The sequence below is a fragment of the Sus scrofa genome, chromosome 6, assembly GCF_054392235.1.
Source record: "Sus scrofa isolate SSC_HxYL_T2T_F1_AM1 chromosome 6, Sscrofa_HxYL_maternal_Yorkshire_Landrace_v2.0, whole genome shotgun sequence".
NCBI lineage: Eukaryota > Metazoa > Chordata > Mammalia > Artiodactyla > Suidae > Sus > Sus scrofa.
The window spans coordinates 108,275,176-108,290,116 of record NC_139388.1 but is presented as its reverse complement, the minus strand read 5'-3'; the positions used below and the strand labels follow the sequence as shown (position 1 = coordinate 108,290,116).

The 14,941-nt window shown below is 46.7% G+C and overlaps 1 protein-coding gene and 1 long non-coding RNA gene across 2 annotated transcripts in view; one reads left to right on the top strand and one right to left on the bottom strand.

Annotated features, from left to right (window-relative positions):
• Window positions 1-8,173: 8,173 nt before the first annotated feature.
• The window catches only part of EMILIN2 (elastin microfibril interfacer 2), a 56,273-nt gene continuing 49,505 nt past the window's right edge, over window positions 8,174-14,941 (top strand). Inside the window, exons 1-2 of the mRNA XM_021096135.2 lie at window positions 8,174-8,476; window positions 8,977-9,099. Coding sequence (XP_020951794.1) covers window positions 8,343-8,476; window positions 8,977-9,099 — 257 coding nt within the window. The 5' untranslated portion in view covers window positions 8,174-8,342. The remainder of the gene's footprint in view (window positions 8,477-8,976; window positions 9,100-14,941) is intronic.
• Window positions 8,188-14,581, bottom strand: LOC146402746 (uncharacterized). The gene is made up of 2 exons (XR_014807698.1): window positions 12,369-14,581; window positions 8,188-10,315 (listed from the first exon to the last, which is right to left on the bottom strand). It is a non-coding gene; the product is annotated as an uncharacterized LOC146402746 (long non-coding RNA).

Sequence of the window (14,941 nt, the reverse complement as noted above, 5' to 3'; positions counted from 1 at the left end):
TTCTAAGGCCGCACACTCTGGCCTAACTACTCTACCAGCTGAGAGCCGCCTTTGCTTATTAAATACATGCAGTGTACAGGGACACATTGACTGCTCCTTCCTCTCTTGCAAATCACATTCATTTTTGATGTTACAGCTGATTTAAAGCAGAAGAAAACAAAACAAAAATGAAACACTCAACTCAAACCCACACGTCTCCATTGTATCTCCTAATTAATAGTCAAATTTTCTGATTGCCTCAAGCTCTATTTCTTTTTTTTTATCATTACTCAATGAGTTTATTATATTTATAGTTGTGCAATGATCTTCACAATCCAGTTTTATAGGATTTCCATCCCACACCCTCAGCACATCCCCTCACCCCCGGAACTGTCTCCTTTGGAAACCATAAGTTTTTCAAAGTCCGTGACTCAGTATCTGTCCTGCAAAGAAGTTCATTGCGTCCTTTTTTCAGATTCCACATGTCAGTGATAGCATTTGATGTTGGTGAAGCTCTATTTCTTTATCATCATCTAGGAACACAGTTTTTACTATGCTATAACCTATTTACTGAATGTAACTTTGTATGGGTTAGGTCATTTCATACATGTGTGTTTTGTTTTCCAGTCAATTAAGATGATAAAGAAGTAAATCTCTTTTTCTCTGGCTCACATACTGCCTGGTACAGTGTTCCACATGTAAAACTTTCTTAATATGTTACTGATGAAATTAATCTTTTTTTTTTTTTTAATGCTTGCACCCACAATATACGGAAGTTCCCGTGCCAGGGATTGAATCCGAGCTGCAGCTGCGACCTATGCCATAGCTGTGGCATTGCCAGATCCTTTAACCCATTGGGCTGGGCCAGGGTTTGAACCCTCGCTTCCCCAGCTACCCAAGCCACTGCAGTCTGATTCTTAACCCATTGCCGCACAGCAGAAACTCAAATCTTTTGATGGCCACGAAATTCTATGAACTTCCCCCAAAATGTAACATTTTCTTATTGTTCCCAGACTCAAGTTGAAATACAATCTATCTTTATGATTCACAAATTCCATATCTGTGAACTTGCCTAGTTGCTAAATTTATTTGTAACTCCAAAAGTAATTCTTGGAGCACATTCACAGCCATTGGTGGACTTAAGCAGAGTGGCCCAAAAAAACCCCCAAAAACTGACTTTCCCACTTGTGCACATTTTCACCTGATATCCAGCAAGGCAATGCTCTGCCTTCTTGTTTTAGGTCTCATACTTTAAAGAAGTGTTCTTTTCATGGAAAATTTAATGCCATGCTTTTTGCATTGTTGTGCTTTTTCTTGGTGATTTTGTTAACATGGCCCCCAAGCATAGTGCTGAAATGCTGTCCTGCGCTGCTTAGCAGGAGGAGGCTGTTATGTGCCTCATATGGAGAAAATCTCTGTGTTAGATAAGCTTTGTTCAGGCATGAGTTGCAGTGGTGTTGGTTGTGAGCTCACTATTAGTGAATCAATGGTATAGATTAAACAGGGTGTCTTTAAAATAAGATTATGCATTAACTGATTGACAAAAATGTCATAACCAGAGGCTTCATACCCTGAATTTCCTCTACAAGCAACTGTTCAGTATCCACTAATTTAGTGTTTGCAGCAACTTACTACACCAGATAAAGAGAGGTGACTCTTACTATACCTAATAATTAGAGTTGACTGTTAAATACTTGAAACATGGCTTAGAATGGCACAACTATTGAAATACTAGAAAGAGTTAATTTGCTCATGAATATCATTCTAATGAGTATGGACCAAGATGATCCCAAAATTTGACAGTTTATTTTATAGTCATCAAACTCATTCTGCCTATTTAAAACATTTTGTTGATCCCAGAACAGTCAACTCTCATTACATAAATATATGATGACTATACAGCAAAGTTTGATGTGACTCATATATATGAAGGCATTATTGCCTAAGCTATTATAGTCCTCTTGGAAAGAAACAAAATTCTGAGAGTCTGTTTTTGTTAGTTATTTCTTAGGAAGAAAAAATGTATTTGAAACCGCACCATCCATGTGACAGCACTGAATTCCCAAATGTAGTGTGTGGTCCACAGATAGCTATATGAAGCATTTTTAGAGCCAAGAAACATCTGAAAAAAATTAAAGAATGTGAAATTAATTACTAATTTCATCTTTTTGAAGAAGAAGGGAATATTTACTACTGAATTGCTTGAGGATCTGAGTTTACTTCTGTAGAATTATTAACCCTTCCAAAGATTTCATTGAGTTGTCCTAAAATAAATTCCTTTGCAATGTAAAAGATGAAATCTCCTATATAGCTGAGCTATACAATTTCTCTTGGGGAGCAGTAGAAAGAAAACTGAACTACAAGTCCAGAGCCCAGTATTCTGTTCCTGACTATCATATTTAGAGTTTGGGGAGTGTTTTTTTGTTTTGTTTTGTTGTTGTTGTTGTTGTTGTTTGCCATGCCCATGGCATGTGGAAGTTCCTGGGCCAGGGATCAAACCCACGCCGTAGCTCTAACCAGAGCTACAGCAGTGGGGGCTTCTGTCTTGTCCCCAGTCATTCTGCTCAGGAGGTAAGGGTACCCAAATGTGAAAAGTATGCTAACTCCATTGCATGAGCTCCTAAACACTATATATACATATATATTTTTTTTGATGTGTTATTGCAGGTGTCATTTCAGCTTTTCAGTTTTGAAGTTCTTAGGTGACAACTTAACATGTATTAGGACACACCCCCCTGACCAAGAGAGATTTGCTCCTGGTATCTCTCAAGAAAGGTCATTAAGGGAGTTCCCATTGTGGCTCAGCATGTTAAGAACCCAAGTATTATCCATGAGGACTCGGGTTCTATCCCTGGCCTTGCTCATTGTGTTAAGGATCCAGCATTGCTGCGAGCTGTGGTGTAGTTCGCAGACGTGGCTCAGATCCTGTGTTCCCGTGGCTGTGGCATAAACTGGTAGCTGCATCTCTGATTTGACCCCTAGCCTGGAAACTTCCACATGCCGCAGAGGTGGCCCTAAAAAAAAAAAAAGAAAGAAAGAAATAAAAGAAAGAAAGCAAGAAAGCAAAAAGCAAAAAGCAAAAAAAAAAAAAAAAAAAAAGACAGATGATTAAAATATGGCCATAATCCTTCACAATACTATTGAATCAATCAATTAATAAGATCAGTCTTGGGTGCAGAAGATATAGAAATTTTGAATCTTTAGCTCTATATAGCTAATGGGATATTTGCAAATACATGGTTTGGAATATCTGAAGAGAGCAAATGCTCTTTGTTCTGTTTTGGTCTATTTGAGCGAAGCCTTTGACAAGACATGGGGAAGAGGCTCTTGTTTGTAAACTTGGAACTCACTGCATTTGTTTTGAAGGCACCTTGACAAATGCTGTGCCTGGGTCAAATGGAGCTATACAAATTGTACCAACCAAACCTTGGTATTCCAAAACAGAGACCAAGCTAGATGGTACAACCGGTTAATTTTTCTCAGAGACGTTTCTGTCTCTCTTTCTCTACCAAACTACAGGAGTAGAAAGAAGAAAGAAGAAGGAGAAAGAGAAGGAGGAAGAGGAGGATAATGAAGGGCATCTTATCAGTAACTTAAGAATGCATTAAGACATTTTCTCAGGGGGTATTATATTAGAAATGCTGTGTAATCAAAATTTATTTGAGACAGCTAATCTTCAAGGGCTTTCTTTTTTCATCATCAGTAAACATTGCAAAGAAGAATTTAAGACACCTAAAAGTACACCCCAAAATGAGAGGAGAAATTTTTTTCAGTTCTGGAAAGCAAAGATGAGGAATGAGTAGAGTGGACGCCCAGGCTAAGTCTTAGAACTCTTGACCACATCCTAGATGCAAATCTGTTCATCTTGATCACAAGTCTTATGCCCAGATGGCTATCGATAGTGTAGGGGGAGGTGAACCCGCCTGCTGCCTCTGTAATGATCACCCATTCTTCTTCACCAGGCAGCTGAAGTGAGTCTGGGTATATGTACTAGGAGCCCAGAATGGTCACTGCTTCCTGAGAAATACCCTCCAAGTACAGATCCTGGTGGGATCTTTTATCATGACCAATATGAGAGAATGAATTTTATGAAGTAGTACTATTCGGCATTTTTGCTTTAGATAATGAGACTTAGCCCCTTCTAAAACTGAGTTCATGATTATCCTCTCTATCCAAAATCTTATTCTCTTTCTTGTCCCACCCCTATTCTCCTCAGGACTGAGGCATATCAATAAAGGGGTGGGTAGTTCTCTGGTGGCCTAGTGGGTTAAGGCTCCTGCATTTTCATCACTGTGGCTCAGGTTGCTGCTGTGGTGCATGTTTGATCCCTGGCTCAGGAACTTCCACATGCCGCAGGTGTGGCAAAAAAGAAAAAGAAAAAATAATAATAAGGGAGATAACCTGAAATAAATGTTGCAACTATCAGAAAAGAAAAGGAAAGGAAAAGGAAAGAAAAGAAGGGATTAAAACCAAGCAGGATCCTGCAGGGCCCTCCTGTGTACAAAAACCCCTCTGTGTTCATTATTCCTTGTTTATAGAGGAAAAAAGCTTTGGTCTATGTCTTCCCCAAGTTCCAAAGAGCAGACTCAAGTAGTTACTAATTAGAGAAATGAGAGAATGCAGAAACAAAAGAAAAGCATTCAAGCAAGAAAAGTAATGATAGCTTAAACAATAGTTGGGCGATAAAACAGAGTCCTAGTTCGTCAAGTCATGGTCATATACAGCGAGCGACGCATACCTTTGAGTTATTCTGCAGAAACTAAGACCTCCCAACCCAGGTGGAGGATGCTGACCACAAGCACGTAGACCCTGGACTGCTGGGAACCAGAATGTTGATGATTAAGATTACTGAAACATCACCCTGTTACCTCACCAGCCAGCCAAAAGAAAGTCCATGGGCTAATCACACATCCTGCAACCCTTACCCCAAATGTTGCCTTTAAAACCCTTAGCTGAAAGCCAAAGGGGAGTTGGGGCTTCTTGAGCCAGAGCTGCCCCATTCTCCTTGCTCAGTGCCCTGCAATAAATGCTGTGCACTTTCCTTCACCAAAACCCAGGCTCAGGAGGTTGGCTTTGCTGCTCATCAGGGGAGCAGACCCAAGTTGGGCTCAGTAAATTAGCAACACAATCAAGAATATAAATTATTATTGGGGCACTTTTGCTTTAAAAGCAGAAGAAATTCCTTCAGGTTGTTACAGGAAATGGACAGTTTTCAAGTGCTTATCTGAGGAAGTTGGTGGGTTATAAAGAATTCACACTTGCAGCATTCTGCCAATTATGTCCACTGTATTGCTTATGGCTAGGACCAGATGGTCTGCCCTATTACATTGTTTCTTTCTTTTTTTTTTTGAACTCGCCCACGACATGCAGAAGTTCCTGGGCCAGGGTTCAATCACCCTTGAGCCACAGCAGCGGCAATGCCAGATCCTTAACCCACTAAGTCTAGGAACTCCTAGATTGCTTCTTTTTGGTTTTTGGGTGTGTGTGTGTGACCTACAGCACAACTCACAGCAATGCCAGATCCTTAACCCACTGAGCAGGATCGGGGATGGAACCCATATCCTCATGGATACTGGTTGGGTTTATTACTGCTGAGTTACAAGGAGAACTCCCCTAGACTGTTTCTTTTTCTTTTTTTTTTTTTTGTCTTTTTGCCATTTCTTGGGCTGTGCCCGTGGCATATGGAGGTTCCCAGGCTGGGGGTTTAATCGGAGCTATAGCCACTAGCTTATGCCAGAGCCACAGCAACACGAGATCTGAGCCGCGTCTGCAGCCTACACCACAGCTCATGGTGATGCTGGATCCTTAACCCACTGAGCAAGACCAGGGATCGAACTTGCAACCTCATGGTTCCTAGTTGGATTCGTTAACCACTGAGCCACAACGGGAACTCCTAGACTGTTTCTTGATGTTCTTCGATGCTGTATCTTCTGGAAGCCTCCCTCTGCCCTGCTTCTTCTGAAGTGATTTTTTTCCCCTGATTTTTCAGGCCATGCCACAGCATATGGAGGTTCCCAGGCTAGGAGTCAAATCGGAGCTGCAGCTGCTGGCCTACACCACAGCCACAGCAAGGCCAGATCTGAGCCATATTTGCAAACTACACCATAGCTCTCAACAGTGCTGGATCCTTAACCCACTGAGCATGGCCAGGGATCAGACCCACATCCTTGTGGATACTGGTTGGGTTTTAACCCATTGAGCCACAATGGGAACTCCCTGCTTTGCTTCTTCTGGAAGGCTCTGTTTCCAGAGTCTGAAGGGTCCCTTCCTCTGGCTAGAGAAGAAAAAGGAAGAGGGCCTTTTGAGAGCTTGGCCTTAAGTCTTCCATCTTCCCAGAGCAGCCCCATACCGGGTAAAAATGAGATATATCTAAAGAGATACAGGAGACAAATACTGTCTCACTTATCTGACCATCAGAAAAGTTACACCCTTCATCACCCAGGAATGCCTGAAAGCTCTGTAAACACAGATCCCACATCACTCTTGGCTCATCCATGACTCCTCATTATTTTTCCACAGTGCCAAGCATGGAACAGATTCTCAGAATAATACTTACTTGCTGAAAATGCCATTTACAGCTGATTATAAATAGAGTATAGTGGTCCCTTCAATGAAAAGCTTGTCCTCCAACTCTTGGACTTGAAGACAGCTTCCTGCTATAACTCTGACTCAGTGAAAAAACTAGATGTGGATTGATCAATTTTACTGAGTCTCAAATTTGAGATTTACCGATATGGAAGAGAAGTTGTGGTTTTTAGCTGTCAGCTGTAGACACACACAGCTTGTGTGTTTTCTCCATTTTCTTTTCTTTCATTTCTGTGCTCTGCTTCTTCCTGTGACACTTCACCGACAAAATGGGGTTCGGATGGGGAGAATAGGGAAGTCACACAGAAAGTTAGGGGTTGGGTTATGCAAGACAGCTTTTTATCCCTTCCTGTTGCTTTCCGCGCAGGGTGGATGGCTCTTTTGAAGGCTGAGGTCATGTCATCCCATTATTTGCATGATCTCCCATTTAGAGAGTTCTCAGACAGTCTATGTCCTTACATGGTATATTTTTCTGCTCAGCTTTTGTGAAGTGTCTACTTAGGGAATTTTCTTTCTTCTATTTGCAAATCAAAAGGTTCAACAACATCAAAGCATACTAGAAATGAAATGGACCAAAGGTTTCATTTAGTTACAGTAAAGCTTTATTGTCCATGTTACAATTCACAGCCAACAGCATCCTTTAAGTTCACAGATATTGCAGTTAATCTATGCAATCTGCAAATAACCTCACCTCAGTTCATTAGACGCAGCAGGTTAACTTAAATACAGAGTTCTCTCTGCCCAGGAGAGTACAACATTCTGGTGGGGATTTTAGGTAAGGTTCTTTGGTAGACTTGATTCATCCCCAAAAGAAATTTGTAAAGTTCGTGTAACTCGAAAATAGCCAGAAAATATGCAAGCAAGTGAAAAGACATCTAGCAGTGCCTGAACTGTTTCAAAGCAAAGGCGATTATTGTGGAGAAAATGCTTTTAACGTTGGTAGGAAAAGTTCAGAAAAGGACATCAGAAGGAGAGGCTGGGAGGTTACCTTGCCAAAACCAGTGTAGTGTATATTAGTCTGATGTTGTGCTTTAGAACCTGTTGGTTAGTGTCGCTTCCAGTGTCCCCTGCTGCCCTGCATGTTGACGAGGCAACTAGTGTTAAATGGATGCGTAAGGGAAAGAAAGAGAAGAGGACCCGCGTTCATTTCTCCTAACCCCTCCTAAGTTCAGACGTGGAGGAATGGCCGCGCGTCTTGCCAGAGGAAACCCGAGTCGAGTCCGATAAAGAACTGATAAAAATGTCCCTCATTCGCCCCGGGAAGCCGGCACCCAGGCACGACGTGAGGACCGCCAGACTCGCTGACTGCGGCCGCTTCCCGAGGGGCCGGGGCGCGCCCGCTGGAAGGTGGGAGGGGAAGTTGCCCCGATTCTGGGAAGAGACCAAAGGAATGAGTAATTGGAAATTCTGTAACGGAGACCCTTTCCCCAAACCCTGTGGCCTTTTCACCCCAAACCCCCTGCCGAGCGGCAAGAGGACTGGAGACGGACGCGCTGGAAGGAGAGTCACGTTTCGGAGGGGGAAGTGAAATAAAAAGGGCGGCACCGGGGGGGACCTGTGCGTCATTGAGGGACCGAGAAGAAGCGCGGGCGCACGGGGTGGAGAAAGAGAAGGGGGAGCAAGAAACCGGAGGGGGCGGCCGCGGAGCGCGGGTGGGGCGCGGCGCAGCGCCCGAGCCTCCTGCCTTTTCGGGCCGCGCCCCGGCCGCCCGCAGCCTCCCGGCGCTTGCCCCGACCCTCTCTCCGTATCCCGCCGGCGGGGCGCGCCCCGCGCGCAGAATGTGGCAGAGGACACGGGCTCGGCCCCGCGCGCCCTGGCGTTGGGCGCTGGCGCTTCTGGCCCTCGGCGGCGCGGGACTGTGCCACGCCGGCCCGCAGCTCAGGCACCCCGTGAGGCCCAGCGCCAGGAACAAGTAAGTGCGCGGCCTCGCCTCTCCCCCAGGACGGCGAGGCTCCCTCCACCTACCCCTCCCGACTCTGCCCTGCTGAGGCCATGAGCTGCAGCCGGGGTCCCCCTCCGCCTGCCGGGGTGGTGCCTCCTCCTCGGTGGCCGCGCGCTCCAGGGGCTACGCCGGGCGCCCCCAGCGACTTCTCCCTTGCCTCCCGCAGGGCTGCCTGGGGCTTGGGGCGCAGGGCGGGTCCCAAAGAACAGGGCGATCAGGAAACTACCCCCCCCCCAGGAATTACTGGAGTCGCTGGGACCTTAAGGGCTCTTTTTGCCTCTGTCTTTTGTCGGGTACAGGTTCACGCTATCCAAAGGCGCACCCGCGCACCCTCTAGATATCTGCTGGTCGAGCGCCCGCCTCTGCCCGCCGGGACCAGGGTATCCCAGACGCCCTGTAGGCTCGTCAGGTCTCCCCCAGCCTCTCTGTTCAGGTTTACACCGTGCCCTTCTCCCTTTCTTTCACCCCAGGAACTGGTGCGCGTACATCGTGAACAAGAACGTGAGCTGCTCGGTGCTGGAGGGAAGCGAGAGTTTTATTCAGGCTCAGTACAACTGTGCCTGGAACCAGATGCCCTGTCCGTCCGCGCTCGTGTAAGTCGCGGAGCCAGGGCCGCGGGGGTGGGTGGGGGTGGGGTCAGAGCGCTGGGCTCCAGCCGCTCAGCAAATCTCTTCCAGTGGTTGAAAAACTTCCGCTGAAAAGTTTGAGCGCCGACTGGGGTACCAGGCACGATGGGGTGTTTAAGGAGCGTGTGCCGCCTGGAGCGAGCGTCAGGGATGCGCCTGCCTTGCGAGCTTGCGATTGCTGAGCATAGGAGGGGACCAACAAAGCCCCCCACCCCCACTTCTCTCTTTCTCTCTCTCTTTCAATTTTATTGCTAACATAAGGCAGCTGGACCTAATTACATCCATATTGCGTGTTCTGGGGCACAGAGAAGATTCCAAAATGTATACTGCTAAAACTTGTACAAGTAGGATTAGCTGAGGGTTTGCTTTAACCAGTGTTCTAAAAGAGGCGAGTTTTGTCCAAATGTCCCCATAAAACTGACCTCTTCCAGGTGTTGGGATCTCTAAAGTCAAGTCCCAGCAACAACTTGCTTGAAAATGTGCTGTTTTTACAAGTTAGATTTGGGGGGGATTCAGCTGAGTGGTTATCAGGAGAGAATGGTCCTTAAAGACCAGGGAAAGAATTAATCTTTTTGCTTATAAAGATTTTACCATTAAAAACAAAACAAAACAGAAACAAAGAGGAAGCAAAGCAATGGAGAGCACAGATTTTGTTCCATACATCACACTCGTTCAGTTGTCATGAGGCAAGTCTTTGTGTCTTTGTGTAAGTCAGATATCAGAGGATGAGCCGATGTGAATAAACGGCTGGTGGGGAAACACATGTGATGGTTGAAATTAATTGTTTTCCCCTAAGAATAAGTTGTTTGTCTTAGAGCACAGTTGTCTTTACAGCAAAGAATAGCCAGTAGGCGGATCTGTCTTTGGCGAAGCAAAGGGACAGACTGAACTTGTGCGCCAGGAAACCTTATTATGGAGTCGGTAGAGGAGCCCGCAGGCCTGTGAGGTAGATCATCGCACGTGGGCTGCGGTGGGAACTGAAAAAGGGAAGGAATGGTTCCTGTTAGGCAAAAACAAACAAACCCCTGCAAAACAAAACAAAAACTTAGGAGAGGTTTCCCACTTGCCATCCACAGAGAATCAGGTTGAAATTGAGTTGCTGGGTATCACCCTGAGTTGGGTAAACTGTCAAAAGGTGCAAGGCTGACAAACTGCCCTGTCTCTGGTGTGCAGGGGCATTGAACTTTGCAGGTGTTTCTCTCTTTAAAAAAAAAAAATTTATTGAAGTATCGTCGATTTACAATGTTAATTTCTGCTGTACAGCAAAGTGATTTTTTTTTTTTTTTTTGTCTTTTTAGGGCTGCACCTGTGGCATATGGAGGTTCCCAGGCTAGAGATCGAATTGGAGCTACAGCTGCCCGCCTATACCACAGACACAGCAACATGGGATTCGAGCTGCATCTGTGACCTTACACCACAGCTCACGGCAAAGCAGGGTCCTTAACCCACTGAGTGAGGCCAGGGATCGAACCTGTGTCCTCATGTATACTAGTCAGGTTCTTAACTTGCCGAGCCTCTGAGCCGTGATGGGAGCTCCTGTACAGCAAAGTGATTTAGTTATACATGTATATTCTCCTCCATTATGCTTTCTTACAGGATAGTGAATATAGTCCCCTGGGTTATATAATAGGACCTCATTGTTTATCAATCCTATATGTACTAGTTTGCATCTGCCGATCCCAAACTCCCAGTCCATCTGACTCCCTCACCCTCCCTCTCCATTGTCTGATCTGTAGGTCTGTGAGTTTGTTTCTGTTTCATGGATAAGTCCATTTGTGTCATATTTTAGATTCTACATATAGGTCATATAATATGATATTTGTCTTTTGATCTGCCTCAGGAAGTATAATCATCTCTAGGTTGTCCACCCATATTGCTGCAAATGGCATTATTTTGTACTTTTTTTGTGGCCGAATAATATTCCATTGTATGTAGGTACTGCATCTTCTTTATCCATTCATCTGTCAGTGGATATTTAGGTTGCTTCCATGTCTTGGCAGTAAACAATGCTGCTGTGAACATTGGGGTGCATGTATCTTTTTGAATTACAGTTTTGTCTGGATATATGCCCAGGGTGCTGGATTGTATGGCAACTCTTTTTCAGGTTTTTTGTTTTTGTTTTTTGGCTGCCCCACAGCATATGGAGTTCCTGGGCCAGAGGTCAGATCTGAGCCACAGCAGTGGCAACACTGGATCCTTAAACCACTGTGTCAGACCAGGGATCGAACCTGCTTCCAGTGCTCCCAAGATGCTGCCAATCCCATTTCACCACAACAGGAACTCCTATTTTTAGTTTTTTGAGGAACTTCCATATGCTTTCATAGTGACTGCACCAACCTACATTTCCATGGCGGGTGTTTCTGAGTCCCGGAGCCTGAGCAACTGCTCTCAATTCATGGGTATCATCAGGTTTTTGTTATTTGATCCTTACAGCCTGAGACCTGGGGAAATAAAGGATCTTGGGAAACACACCCGGGAGTTGCTGAGGGATGCTTTCTGGGTGTGGTGGGCCTTGCGGTACTGGAGGCTGGCTGAGGTGCCTGAGAAGTGCGATTTAGCTGCTGATGACAGTGCAGCGTCTGGGAGGGGCAGGTATGACCCAGGGGACTTGACATAGTTGGAGCAGAGCTGGGTTAGGGGGCGATGGAGGGAATGGAGGCAGAGAAGCCAGTCGAAGAGAGAGAGCAAAGCCAAGACTTTGGAAGGGCTTCTCTCCCACCTTAGAGACCCTGGGAGGTGAAGCCTGGGAGGCTGAGGGGTCCAGAAAGGCCAGGGGTTTTAGCAGCAGGAAGGTTGGCTTGTGCAGAAAGAGACAATTTCGGGTCAGTGGGGTGTGTGCCTCCAAATCTGGCCTTTGTGGACTAGTCTCTGTCCCTGTAGCCTGGAGAAAGGGAGGGAGGGAGGGAGAGAGAATGTGTGTGTGTGTGTGTGTGTGTGTGTGTGTGTGTGTGTGAGTGGTTCTCAGCTAAGAATATGTCCACCTTCTTTCTTGGAAGGCAGTTCCCAGATGAAAATGAGTGAAAGGGAGTTCCTGTTGTGGAGCAGCGGAAATGAATCTGACTAGTATCCAAGAGGATGCTGGTTTGATCCCTGACGGCGCTCAGTGAGTTAAGGACCCGGCGTTGCCGTGAGCTGTGGTGTAGGCCGCAGATGCAGCTTGGATCCCATGTGGCTGTGGCTGTGGCTGTGGTGTAGGCCAGCAGCTATAGCTCAGATTCAGCCCCTAGCCTGGGAACTTCCATATGCTGTGGGTGTGGCCCCCCTCAAAAAAAGAAAGGAAGGAAAGTGAGAACCATTGCTCTGCATGTGCTCGTGTGTTCACGCCCATGTGTTTTGCTTTTTCCCTGGGGTCATCAGCAGGGGTACCGGAGACTGTGTCATTTTTCACACTGGCTATTATTCGCTGTGCGGTTTCTTAGTTTATGAGAACACTGGCTCATTTGCTTTGCTTTGTTTGGGTTGTTAGGCGGGTCGTTTGACGGTGGTATTAGGGAGTGAGTGGTGGGGCTTGAGCCCTTCAGGAAAACTAACACCTGTGTCCCTGCGTTCAGCTGCCACCTGAAACTTGTCTCCCTGGGATGGAGTTAAAGTGTGTTTCTGGAAAAGCAATTCATAGCGCGTGTCCTAATGCCTGTGAGGTAGTAATACGATTCTTGTGTGCAGAGAGTTCCGAATTCCCGTGAAAACTTTTCTGTCACTAGGAGTTTAAAATCAGGGCTCTCTCTGTCACTCTGTGTGTCTCCCGCACAGGCACAAGGTGGTGGTGGGGTCTGGATCCCCGAGGCACAGGATTCCTTCAGCAGACACTGCTTTGTCTTCCCTCAGCTAATTCCCGAGGGTGGCTGATCAGGCCTGAGGAGGAGATAAGAGGAATTATCTCAGATAATTATCCAGTGAAGAGGGAGGAGCAGCTGCTTGTAGGCAGTAAAGTAGCATAAACCTGGGTAGTAGGGATTTACCGTTTACTTTAAATTCTTCTTTTTTTGCCACACCCATGGCAAGCGGAAGTTCCCAGGCCAGGGATCAAACTGCGCCACAGCAGTGACAATGCCAAATCCTTAACTGCTGGGCCACCAGGGAACTCCTTTGACCCCCCATTCTAAGTCTAAAGACTCCCCCCCACCCCGAGATCATTGTTTTATTTTATATTTCCATGTTAAGACATTAACCTCTTTTAAAGTTTTGTTGCCTTTTTTCTGGTTCACTGTAAGAGCCTTTGGCAGGTCAGCCGCGTGGTAGACTGTCCCTGTCATTGTCGCACTGCCACCCGCAGAGCACTTAGGATGGGCCTGGAGGACCCACACCAGGGTCTGGGGCTCCTGCAGTGGCACCTAAATACAGAGAGGGTCTGTGTGGGTCATGGGCTGGTTTTAGGGATGCAGTTGGGGAGCCCTGGGAATGTGAGCAACTTAGAATTCTTTCTGCAGGCTTAATACAACAACCAGGGCTGACTTGCTGTGACGTGATGAGCCCCTTTACGTTCATTTTCTTCCATTCTTACGCAAACCCCCCGTTTTACAGGTGGGCATGTAGTCAGGAAGTAGCAGAGCCTGGGTCCAAACCCACGTGTGCTGTTTCTAAGCCTTAGGCTCTTCCCACCCACACCCCTGCACCCTCTCGCTGTCTAAACCTACATCCCTTGATGAGCGCCCCAAGGGTGTGTGTGCGTGTGTGATTCTGTGACACTGGCAGCCTTGGTGTGATGGGAGGGAGGAGGTGAGGGCCTGAGCTCTCCTAGAGACCCCCCCTCCATGGGGTGGGCCCTGCCTGGGTGCCCTGCTGATGGAAAACAGCACTGTCCTTCTTCTCCTTCCTGGCCCAAGCTTTTCACGCTTTATTCATGCCGCATGACAGTAATTCCAGAAAGTTCCATATCCTCCCACTCAGCTTGGTCCAGCTGACTTGCTGTTAGCACTCGAGGTTTGGGGGCGTCCAGCGTGCAGTGCAGCTGCCTTGCTGGTGAGGATTCCGGATGCACAGTGGGATTATTCCCCTGATACCACAAGCTGACTGGGGTTTATCCTCATCCACCCAGCCTGGCCCCACCCGCTTCTTGGGTGTGTAGTATCTGGGTGGAAGTTTTCCTCTTAGGTCTTTAAAAAAAACAAAATGCCTCTAATCCTTAGATTCTGGGGGAGCAGATGGTCATTTAGTTGGAAGAAGAGTTTTCTAGCAGGGAGGTGTCTCAGCCCGGAAAAGCTTTAAAAGAAAAAAAAACACTTGCGGAGTTCCCATCTTGGCACAGTGGTTAACGAATTTGACTAGGAACCATGAGGTTGCGGGTGCGATCTCTGGCTTTGCTCAGTGGGTTAGGGACCCAGAGTTGCCGTGAGCTGTGGTGTAGGCTGGTAGCTACAGCTCCCATTAGACCCCTAGGCTGGGAACCAACATATGCCACGGAGCGGCCCTAGAAAAGGCAAAAAGACAAAAAAAAAACAAAACAAAAAAAACCCGCACTTGAGATTGGGGTCGGGGGGATGTGGGGTTACATCCTCTCGAGCCAATTCTACGTTTCTTACGTCTCCAGGAACAGATTTCCTTTCGGTTCTAATTGTGTCTCTTGGGTGCACAGCTTGGTGGGAGTGCTTTTTCTTCCGGAGATCCATGGCTATGATAAGCCTTGCTCCTTGACACTGAGGGGCCTTAAATCAGGTGTCGGGAGCACCTGCTGGGCGGCGCCCGAGCATTGCACTGTCCCTGCCGAGTCCCCCACTGTGGGTCCCCGTGCCCCCAGCCTTGGGGCTGCACCTGTGCTGCTTCCCTGGCCTCCGAAGACCCTCCTCTCACGCAGCTTTGTTCTTTGCGCCTC